General features: G+C 39.2%; 1 protein-coding gene across 1 annotated transcript; it reads left to right on the top strand.

Annotated features, from left to right (window-relative positions):
• Positions 1–8,627: 8,627 nt before the first annotated feature.
• LOC127528363 (uncharacterized) lies at positions 8,628–11,342 on the top strand. The gene is made up of 4 exons (XM_051928877.1): positions 8,628–9,161; positions 9,351–9,506; positions 9,884–9,976; positions 10,674–11,342. Exons 1-4 carry the CDS (start codon positions 9,054–9,056, stop codon positions 10,983–10,985), a joined length of 669 nt encoding a protein of 222 aa, XP_051784837.1. The 5' UTR covers positions 8,628–9,053; the 3' UTR covers positions 10,986–11,342.
• Positions 11,343–11,671: the final 329 nt, after the last annotated feature.

The following is an 11,671-nucleotide window of genomic DNA, read 5'->3' as shown; positions in this document are numbered from 1 at the left end:
TGATTAAATCACGCCTGTTCCCTAATTTCCTTTTTGTCATGCATCTTCTCTCTCTACTACTGAGAGCACGGACAGCTCGTGCTGCAAGCCTCTTTCCTGGCTGCATATTAGAAAAGTCACGTCAACAGGAACAGTCATGTCTCACTTGCGTTTTCCTGAAACAATAGAGTTTTGAAATCGGGTGCTCTTTTTTGGGGAAAGATGTTGCAGTTCATGAAGGCATCTGCACTTTATTGTGTAGCGTGCACTCTCCCACCAGGACAAGGCAATTGATCGCAAGAAGGGATGTTGTGTAGCGTGAGCCTGGCATAGCGATGCTCTGTAATATAAAGCACGGATCGAAGGAGTGAATTCTCAAATGCTCACAAAAACCTTTCTTTTTCTCTTCTTCCATTTCAAGGTTGGTCATATTGAAGGAGATTTAACCAGTTCGCACTCTTTCCCAGTCAGTTGTGTGTAGACTGTGTCAGAATCGCCATTGGAGCACGAAAGGAGATTCTGAGAGATGTTTATGAATCACTACTGGACAATGATGTGGGATTTAAACCAGCACCTCTCAGAGAGACACTTCTCAAAGTATCGATGTGTCAACTAATTGCTGATCATTAAGGGACCGGCAGCTTGGAAAACCAACATAAACCATCCACGGTCTCATTAAAGACTACTTAATGACAAGGAAGATGACGGGTTCTATTCAATAAGGGCGCGCACAAAAAGGCGACCTTCAAAAGGGCGACCTCAATTGGGCGCGGAGAATAAAAGCGCACATAAATAAAAGCGATCTTCAAAGGGGCGACCTCAATTGAGCGCCGAATAAAGGCGCGCGTAAATAAAGGAGCGCTTCAAAAGGATGACTTCGGAGCGAATTAAATTAATTGTCCTTGATTATGCTAATAGACCGCATCTCGAATATCTACGTGGCATTGCACATAATCTACAGCTTCAAGTGTAACTTGCTTTCACCTTTTTATACATTCAGTCATTGTCTTAATCTAATTTTCTGTAATTTTGAAAACAAGGAAATATAGAGAGCTTTAGAAATAGTTCGTTAGAAGTAGTTCGTTAGAAGTTCATGCATTAATTAATTGGATGTTTTAATATTCTTGCTTTCACCTTTTTATACGTTCAATCATTGCTTTTATCTAATAAATTTTCTGTAATTTTGTTGCGTTTGCCTTTATTCGCTGCGCCAATTGACGTCACCCTTTTGAAGCACTCCTTTATTTACGCGCGCCTTTATCGGCGCTCAATTGAGGTCGCCCTTTTGAAGATCGCTTTTATTTATGTGCGGTTTTATTCACCGCGCCCAATTGAGGTCGCCCTTTTGAAGGTCGCCTTTATGTGCGCGCCCTTATTGACGGATACCAAGATGACGAGCCATGCGTATAGTATGAAGTGAGCGAACGGTACGACCTCTGTCTCCAGTTAAATGGTTTCCATTTGTCGGCCCTTCAAGGATTACGACAGTAGCATGGAGAAGTAAACTTCTGTGAGACTTTGTCTAGGTCTGCTTAAGGACTATGACCGGACACTGTCCTCTTCTCTCCAGAGATTGTGACAAATAAGTTAAAGGGGAGGTTGACCCTTTCAGAATTTGGAAATTCTGCAGGTCAAAGCTACCTATATAAGAAACTCTCAACCCACGTACAGGAAGGGGCAGGCACGTAAAAGTGTCCAGAAGAGCGTGCCCCTTTTATACTGTACTAGCAAAATACCCGCGCTTCGCAGTGGAGAAGTAGTGTGTTAAAGAGGTTATGTAAACATATATATACATATACATACATATATATACATATCTACATATACACATCTACATATACATATATATACATATATACATATTCGGTGACTAAGTGCATTGTAACACGGGCTGTGATTGTTACATTGGAGGGAGACGACAAATCACAGCTTCCCGCTTTCTAATCGGGCCTGTGATTGGTGCTTTGACTGATGCCTAGATCCCACAGTATCTCCCCTTAGGAGAGGCGTTAGGCAAGTGTAATTGAATAGCGGCGCTGCAAGTTTAGTTTCTTTTCAATAAAGTCAGGCGTTAGGCAAGTGTCATTGAATAGTGGCACTGCAAGTTTAGTTTCTTTTCAATAAAGTCAGGTGTTAGGCAAGTGTTATCGAATAGAGGCGCTGCAAGTTTAGTTTCTTTTCAATAAAGTCAGGCGTTAGGCAAGTGTAATTGAATAGCGGCGCGTCATTGAATAGCGGCACTGCAAGTTTAGTTTCTTTTCAATAAAGTCAGGCGTTAGGCAAGTGTCATTGAATAGCGGCGTTGCAAGTTTAGTTTCTTTTATATAAAGTCAGGCGCGCTTTGCAGCGGCGAAATTCTGCTTTTAAATTTTTATTAAGAAGAAAAGAAAACCTTTTTAAACTGAGGGAAAATATACCAATAACAATTTGTTAAGGATCTGTTTTTCTGTGAAGCTGTCTTTACACAGCTTCTCCGCTGTTTTATAAACGAACGCCATATAAGTCCGTCCTTTCTGCTTGCTTCATGGTTCTGTAGTGGTATATTGTTCGTCTATTACAATTGTTTTTATAAACGAACGCCATATAAGGCCATCCTTTTTCCTTGCTTTGCCAAGGAAGCAGCCTTTTTATTTAATGCACGGGTTCTCCGTTGTTTCATTGTTCGTTTATTACGATTGTTATAGTTGTCTTTGTATACCACGTTGTCAGTTGTGCACTCCGGTTGGAATATAATCAAGCCATGGAAGCTTACTGTTGAGAATGTAACGTATAGTTGTACAGGAGAAAAATGGCAATCTTTTGTAGGTCTATGAACTTAATTTATGCCTGTATGCGTCAGTCAGTCGCTTCATATTCTTTTCGTACCTTATCAATTGTGTAATGTGTTTTTTGAACAGGTTTGATTCATCGAAGTGATCACTCGTGCTGTGTTCAGTCAGTCACTCGCTCGCTTCTTATTGTTTCGCTGCCTTCTCAATTGTGTAATGAATGTTTTCTTCAGCGCTCTTTGTGGCTGTTCCTTGTTTTCAGTTCACGTGATTACGTAGGAGGCGTGATGACGCGATACGCGACTCCGCCTTCCACGGCCATCGAACTGCACTCCATTACAGTATATGGACAAAAAAGAGGTTCCAGTTATGACCATTACGTGTACAATTTCGAAATGAAACCTGCCTAACTTTTGTAAGTAAGCTGTAAGGAATGAGCCTGCCAAATTTCAGCCTTCCACCTACACAGGAAGTTGGAGAATTAGTGATGAGTGAGTGAGTGAGTGAGTGAGTCAGTGAGGGCTTTGCCTTTTATTAATATAGATACAAACACACTAGAGAGCGAATGTTGTGTTCACATCTGCCGAATTAAACCTAAGTGCAGGGAAATTTCTCCACAGATCTTAAAAAAAACTCCAGTGAACCGAGGGTGTAAACGCTTTTAAACAGTCCCTACTGCGTTCCTTAAGCCCACGTCACCATACCGCTTTTCTGTCGTAGGCTTCATTTATATAAGAAAATTATATCTTGTCATGGACGGCCACTGCGCAAGCTCCTTTGGGAAGTGAGGCACCCCGAGCACCCCACTCATAGGGCTCCGTGACTCACTACGGCAAAACCAGTCTGATTCAACGTAATGGTGTCGAGTTGCTGGACACAGAGGTGGGCTCCTGTGTGTGCCAAACACGATGGAGAGGGAGAACTGAACTGGAACTGGAATGTATGCAGTTCCCATAAACGGGGAAGAAGAGGAATGGCTACAAGAAAAGAAGGAACAAACAGAATTAATTGGACTTTGGGGCTGTCAAGAGTTTGGCTGAGACAGTGGCTGAACTCAGCATATCCGGTATATGCCGTTTAGTCTCCACACTCAAAAAAATCAACTAGGGCATGTGTTTGATTAGCAAAGTAGTAATATGTTTACATTACATGAATAAATCATTTTTATGTTCATTAAATGCTTCTTTCTTTTTTGTTGAACATGACTCAAAGAAAATTCTGATGACTTAAATTCATTCATGGCAATCCAATGAGAATGAGGTCCATCAAACCAATGACTCTGATATCGTCAGCTATTGCGCATGCTCCACGCTCACCGGATGCGGAAAAGTTCATTGAGACGTTAACGAGCGCGCGTGGAGTGAATCCTTTGGCATACTTGACAGTGAAGTAAGTAATTCACATATCTCTTTTAGATTAGTAGTGTGAGAGATAAATAGTAGTTTTTAGAAATATCTGAGTTATTTTAGTAAGTTTTATTTTGTTGCTGTCGACTTTGAATGAGGTGTGTTTCTTCGTTATCTGCATGGTTTGATAAAATGATTTACCAGTGGAGTTTGGTGACTTTGAGGAGCACGATATAGCGGAGAGTGAGCCAGAATGTTTTCACATGTAATTCGGTGAATTAGAATTTCGCAAATTGTTGCAACAGTGCAAAGACAAACGAGGAGATTTTGGTAAGTTTTGTTTTTCGTTTCTGTGGACTTTGAATGAGATGTGTTTCATGGTTATCTGCGTGGTTAGGACTGTTTTATCTCTGGGGTTTACTTATGGCGTGTGCTGACTTTGAGGAGCACGATGTCGGTGGGAAAGCTGCGTAGAGCCGTCAATTTCTTCTAAACGATTTTGGTGATTTTGAAGAGTTTTATGATGGTCTACCTGAAATTGCTGTTTTTGTCAGTGGAGTTTGGTGCCTTTGAGGAGTGCATTATAGTGGGGGACAACAGCATTAATTTCATGTGCATTTTCTTTTTCTATAATATCCGCACTTAGTTTTTGAATTCAGAATTATTTAAGTGGAATATTGTTCGGGTCATTGTTTCTGTGCTCTCTGGTGCTCTGCATTAAGGCTAACAGTCTTCACATTTCAGTGTATGTAGATATTAACACAAATTCATCAGAGTAATAACTACTTTAATCTCTCTATATTTTTTTCCCACCAGAAATACATCACAAAATAAAGCCACATCCCATGCTCTGAGATTCTTTTGCACCTCCTCAACAATACATGGTAAGTTCATATGTTTGTCCTATTATTTTGTATCTGTTATTTAGTTGGCATTATGCAGAAGTTTAATCCCCCTGACCCAAACCCGGCCTGTGTTTGGTATATTATCGTTTGCTAATGCATATTTCTTTTTCTATCAGTGACGTGTATGTGGCAGTGCAAACATTGTGTCACCAGAGAGAGAAGTAGGTACAAATTACTTCAGCATTATAAACTACATCATCATTATGGAATAGGCCAACATTATCTGTGCATATGTAAATTGTCCATGCACATTCAAGACGTGGAGTGGACTGAACACTCATGTCTATAAAGCTCATTCATCTCAGTTTACGCAGACAGCTTCCAGTTCAGTAACTTTTAAATGTGAGTTATGTAAATGCAGTGACGTCTTCTCGGAGAAAGATTTTTTTGTCCACATTGGAACACATCTGCGAAGTAACGAGACAGTTAGTTGTGTGTTTCTTGGTTGCCCTTTCAAGACAAATATTTACAATACATTTTATACACACAAAAAGAGGAAGCATCATCCACACACACTTAAAGATTTTAAAGACAGTGTAGTTACACTTGTGGACCCGGTTCAAGTGTCAGTCCTCTGATAACGTAAGGGCTAGCTGTTCTGCAGATGTATCCTATGGTGAATTTGAAAGTGAGTCAGTGACAGAAAGTGATTATAGTGCTGTTGAAAATCAGCCAGAACTAATTGAACGGAAAGTAGCAGTAATATTGTTGAAATTAGAACATATATTTCATGTTCCAGCAAAAGGAGTAGATGAGTTATTAGAGGAGTTACATTTTCTGTTAAGTTCAGCTAGTGCGCCTCTCACAAAGCGTACAATTACAGAAATTTTCAAAAGCCATAACCTCCATATTGGTCAGGCTGTTATTGAAGAACTTGCCGATTCTGTGTGTGTTTCTAACCCTGTGGCTAAAATTTTGGGAAAGTGTGGTCCTCTTACCAGTTCTTATAAAAGAAAACTATACTACACACTAAATTTTAGGGTTGTAGAGCCTGTTGAGTATTTTTTATCTAAAGACCAAAGGAAGTCATTTCAGTACATCCCTTTATTACAGTTATTGCAGGAAATACTGAGTCACAATAAATTATTGGATAGAGTGATTGAAGAACAAATAGCTCAAGAAAACAGAGAGAATCTGAATCAGTGGGTTTACAGATCTTTTCGAGATGGTGAGCATTATAAAAGAAATAGCTTTCTAGCTGTTGAGAAGTTGAGAATTTCCATAAACCTTTATATTGACGATTTTGAGGTTTGTAATCCTCTTGGGACCTCACGCAAAAAGCATAAGCTTTGTGGTGTATATTGGGTCTTGGGCAATTTACCTCCAGGCTCTCATTCAGCCCTCTCATCCATTTATCTGGCAGTCCTTTGTAAAAGTGCAGATTTGAGGACATTTGGGTTTGAAAAAGTCTTGGATCCACTTTTGAAAGATCTGGTGATTTTGGAGCAACATGGTGTGTTCATCAGTCACTTGAACGAGTGTATTAAAGGAACTGTGAGTTGCGTCATAGCTGACAACCTAGGAGCCCATGGGCTGGGAGGTTTTGTGGAAAATTTTTCTGCTGAATACATCTGCAGATTCTGTACAGCTAAAAAATCTGAAATAAAATCAGTGACTGCTGGTGTTTTTGAGCGTAGAACACTGGAACTTCATGAAGCCCATTTGAAGCGTGCACTAGAAACAGCAAGTGCGTGTTGTGGAGTTAAACGGGATTGTATTTTGAGTAAGAATCTGAGCCATTTTCATGTCACTGCAGGCTACCCTCCAGATGTAGCACATGATCTGTTAGAGGGCATAATACCCGTGGAGCTTGCTCATTGTTTTTCTCTTTTAATCTCTAAAAAGTATTTAACCTTAGAAAAACTTAACAACTTGATCCAAAATTTTGAGTACAAATGGGCAGATAAAACCAATCGGCCTCACGCAATACCACAGGCTTTCTCAGTAAAAAAAAACATTGGTGGAAATGCACACGAAAATTGGTTTCTACTTCAATTGTTGCCTCTAATTATTGGTCCACTTGTTCCAGAGGATGAACCTGCATGGCATATTGTTTTGGATCTGAAGGACATTGTGGAGCTTGTTGTAGCCCCTGTCCAGTCTGATGAGTCGATTTCATACCTTGAGTGTAAAATCAGTGAACATCGCCAGAAATACCAAGAACTTTTTCCAAACAACAGTCTTCTCCCTAAACATCATTATTTGGAGCACTACCCTGCTCTGATTCGGCTCTTTGGGCCTCTTGTCCACAAATGGACAATGAGATTTGAGGCGAAACATAGTTTTTTTAAACAGATTGCTCGCCATACCAACTGTTTTAAAAACATACCCCTCACACTTGCCAGAAAACATCAGCTCATGATTGCCTCTGACTTGCACTCTTCTGACCATAGGACACCTTTAATGGTAACTGCTGTCTCATCAGTACCAATTGATATTCTGCAAAGTGACATTGCAATAGCTATTAAGCAAAGATTACCAGATGAAACTGATGTCCATATTACAAAAAGTGTGTCATACAATGGCATGAACTACAACAAAGGAATGATAGTTGTCCATGGGCAATTATTTGGTCTGCCAGAGTTTGCAGAAATTCTGCAGATTTTTATTTTGACTGGTAGGATATACTTTTTTGTGAAAAAGTTCTCTGCTTGGTATCGAGAGCACTTCAGAGCTTTTGAACTTGACATGTCACATGTGACAGAGGTGTCTCTGATTGAGCATGGGGAACTACTCGATGACTACCCGTTAGCTGCCTATTCAGTGGGAGGCCTGCGTCTAGTTACTCTGAAGAGACACACTAACTTGCAGGGTAAACAGGAGTAATGTTTGTAAGTATTTTCCTACTGTATCACCTGGTACTGTAAATAATAAATCATGCTTTGCAGACCAGCTGCTACTTAATTTATTGAGAATTGACTGTTGATTTTTTTAAACTAATGTCATTAACTTAAAGAATCCAAGACAAATCTGGAAAATGCACTATTCACCTGTCCTTTTCCAGTTACAATGTCCTAGGTGACATCATCAAATTATTGTTGATTGCCTTAATTGTTGACAAATTTGACCCATATATACACACACTCACACAATATTCAATGAGTGCATCTTTATTTATTTTTTAAATAATTTTCCAGGTCCAGCCCATAAGACTGAGGATCATACTTGGAGAAGATGATGCCAGGAAACTAATTTTACCAGCGGGGATATCAGACTCCATTGAGGAATTGTGCCAGGAAATAAAGACTAATTTTGGAGTGGAACAAGATTTTCGCCTTCAATATCAAGATCCTGATTTCGGAAATGAGTTCATAAACCTCACTTCGATCTCTGAAATCAATGATAAAGCAACTTTAAAGGTTGTATACTTATATACTCTACAGTTACAAAGGTTTACAGAAGATGAAGCAGTGACAGGTCAACCTGTTGCAGTCCAGAGTCCAACACATTCCTTTTCAAGCTCTTCAGCAGACACGGATAATACAAAACCTGCTTCATCGTCGGGTTCATCGCCATCTACAAGACTGTCAGTGTGGCCAAGTGTCTTCACAGTCCCTCGTTTTAGCTATGAGGCCGAACTGCAACTTGAAAAGGCCAACGCTGAGTTCAGTGCCTGGTGGAACTCATTTGACCCCCTCACCAAAACTGAAATCCCACCTTTTAGAAAGACTGGCTGAAGAAATAATTAAATTTAAAGTCTATCCAACTGACAATGACCTGAATGAAGTTGCAGAAGCCTTTGTGAAAAAGCATCCTTGTCTGAGGGAGCAGGGATCCTTCAATGGCTGTTATGGTTGGAAGATTAGCCTCAAGTATAAAATGGCCAATCTCCGGACCAAACTCAGAGGCCTGGGCTGTGCTGAGGTGATGGTAAATTCACTAAAGAACAAGGCCCAAGACAAAAGTCAGGCAGCGTTGAATGTGAAAAGCCTAGAAGGGCAGAAGCCAATTATTGTCCGCAGTATCCAAAAGGAGAAACCACTGACAGTCTGGAAAAGGAGAGAATTGCACTGCTTTCAGAGATTCAGAAGAGAAACAATGACCATATAGTGACAATGAAAATGGAGAAGACTTTCTCATACAGAAGGCAAGAAGTTATTCAAGGACAGCCCTTGATTGCAGACTTCAAAAGCAGATGGCCATCTCTGTTCACTCAGAAAGAGGTGCATGTCCTATATGTAAGGCTTTATGCCCCAAGAATGTGTTATATAGTGATGACCAGTTGTTTGTTTCTTCACTAATATTGATATAATATTGTGATCAAACAGCTAATAATTCCTGGTATGTCCTTTCTCTGTTGCATGTTGTGTTCTAACAGTGCAAGTCATAAGTGCATTGTTCATGTTTTTCAGATCGACAAGGAATTCCTGCGCATATCGACTGTACCACTGCTATCTACATTCTTTTTTGAGATAGACAGGTACACTCCACGCATGATGGAGATCTTTCAATGTAAAGGTGGGGTGGCTGGAAGAAAAATGAGACACATCATGATGGCCGTCTCCAAGGTTTGTGTTAAAATGGTTAGACCTGTGCTTATGAAGTTCTTTTTAGGCCCATATCACGAAAGTTTCATGAGCAAAAATATCTATACATATGGTAGGCAAAAGTCCTAAGATGTTTTTACCTAATCAAACACTTAATCATATTGTTATACCAATTGCATAAGCGTCAGTCTGAGATTAATAAGGAATTGATAAAATCATATGGTTAATTTTAAAACAGTAGTGTGTGTGGTTGCCGTATTTTGTGTCTGATGTGGTTGAGATAGATGAGTACTTGCCTTTTGGTCTCCTCCGACCTAAGTATTGTCTACCATAGTTCTTTTTTCAAACTGCTGCCTAAAAGCTAAATATTCTCATAATGGATTCCCTTTTTACCCCAGGATGACACAATACATTCAAGACGAGCATGCATCCTCAAGTCCTTGTGCGTCTACCTGAACGAAGACCACGAGAAACTTGTGAAGGAATACACAGTGAGTTACATTCACAACGTGTGACAAAGATGTAGACTTACAGCACATTTCATTCACACATTTACTTGTGTGTTATGTAATTAACTGCAGGAGTTAATGGGTAATAAATTTGAAATATGAAGCAGCAAAATGTGAAACCCTGTACGACTAAAACATAATGTAATTTGTCCTTGTTTTTGTTTCATGTCAAATTTCTGAGGTTTGAAATTAGAGACATAGAATTTAGAATTTGGTAAACATATCAGTTTCTAAAACAATATTATTTTAATATATTTTGTACAGAGCTGGGTAAGTGTTGTAAATAATTCATGCATATGGATAAAATGCCCCACCTAGTTCCTCTAGGAAATTGCAGATGGGCTTTGAATGTTGTGTAGGCAATGGTAGGGTACTTGTATGCAATTGTCTTGATGTGGTTGACTGAGCTCTTTTATAGCGATCATTGGTCTCTGTTACTTCCTTCTTTGTTTCTACAGTTAATTCTCTCATTGCGCCCTGGGATGTCCAAGCTTAGATTTCACTTTTTACTATTTGGTGCATCTGTGTTATTCTTGTACATCTCTAATTGAACTGAGTAAATTTTTTTAGTCATAAAATTGGAAATGTTTTTATAATGTTATGATTAGCAATCAGCATTTTTTTTGCACCAATATCTAGTCTCAAACAAATGTATTTATTATCATATTTTACTTCACAGAACACTGAGGCCAACACTGAAGCCATGGAGCAAACTGTGATGGGAGTGTATGTCATACAGCAGGAGGGTGCAGAGCCTGGAGATGACCCAGAGAATATTGGTGTCCTGATTGAAGGTGTGGAGGTTCTCACCGGTTTGAGGAGCATCGCGATTGCTTGTGCTCTGTTATTTGGACTGATATACTGTCTGAACCTAAGCTACCCACCGGAGCTCAAATGCACTTTTGAAGTCTTGCAAAAAATTATCATGAATTTGGATGGGCAGAGGTTGTCATCCAAGGCACAGTTCCTAAAAAACAAGCTAATGGGGTGAATGAGCTTGAAACAGACTCATGGAAGCCAGATATTTTTCCATATCTCTGCAATGCAGATTGTTTTGTGTTTAACTTTGAAAGTTCAAAATTACAAAATTATAAAAATGTTTAGAAGCACTATTTGGTTTGCTCAGTAGACTTGAGACAAAGATTGTTGGCTCATAAGTTAAAGTCTCATACACTTACAGTGTAAACAGCGATTTTACCACATCGACAATTGTTACAAAGTCAAATGTACACACTGGTTTTCAAAAATTGTTTCTAAGTGGAGCAGTCATACTCGAACTTGAACACACATTGAATGCTTTCTGCACATGTAAATAGACTACATTAATGGATACAGCCTGATTAAAACGGAGCACTAATTTACAAAGATTTGACATCTCAAGTTAGCAAAAGGTATGCAAGCAACATTACAATAATGTTTCATATTCTTTTGATTTATTTTTTGCAATGCAAGTGTTGAATGTTATAACAGTGCTTAAAATGGTGTTAAAATGCATATTGTTGGTTCCAATGCATATTTTATTACATTTTTACAAGTAAGTTTAATCTGAATTGTTGCACTTAGAATTTTTAAACTTAAAATGACAAGTTGCGCACAAATCCCAAAAGATTGCTTTAGGGCTGTTATTTTTTTGTTGGCAAAATATTCTGCATTTGTTGAACGTTAAACCTTATATGA

This window comes from Erpetoichthys calabaricus, chromosome 6 (genome assembly GCF_900747795.2).
Source record: "Erpetoichthys calabaricus chromosome 6, fErpCal1.3, whole genome shotgun sequence".
Lineage (NCBI taxonomy): Eukaryota > Metazoa > Chordata > Cladistia > Polypteriformes > Polypteridae > Erpetoichthys > Erpetoichthys calabaricus.
The sequence above is the reverse complement of the archived record's forward strand: the minus strand, read 5'-3'. Positions and strand labels throughout refer to the sequence as shown.

What these genes read in the sequence shown, in the direction of transcription:
- LOC127528363 (XM_051928877.1), top strand. Translation starts at nt 9,054, where the DNA reads ATGAAAATGGAGAAGACTTTCTCATACAGAAGGCAAGAAGTTATTCAA. An exon ending in TCATGATGGCCGTCTCCAAG is followed by an intron (nt 9,507 to 9,883) that starts GTTTGTGTTAAA and finishes TTTTTACCCCAG; the next exon opens with GATGACACAATACATTCAAG. An exon ending in AACTTGTGAAGGAATACACA is followed by an intron (nt 9,977 to 10,673) that starts GTGAGTTACATT and finishes TTTACTTCACAG; the next exon opens with AACACTGAGGCCAACACTGA.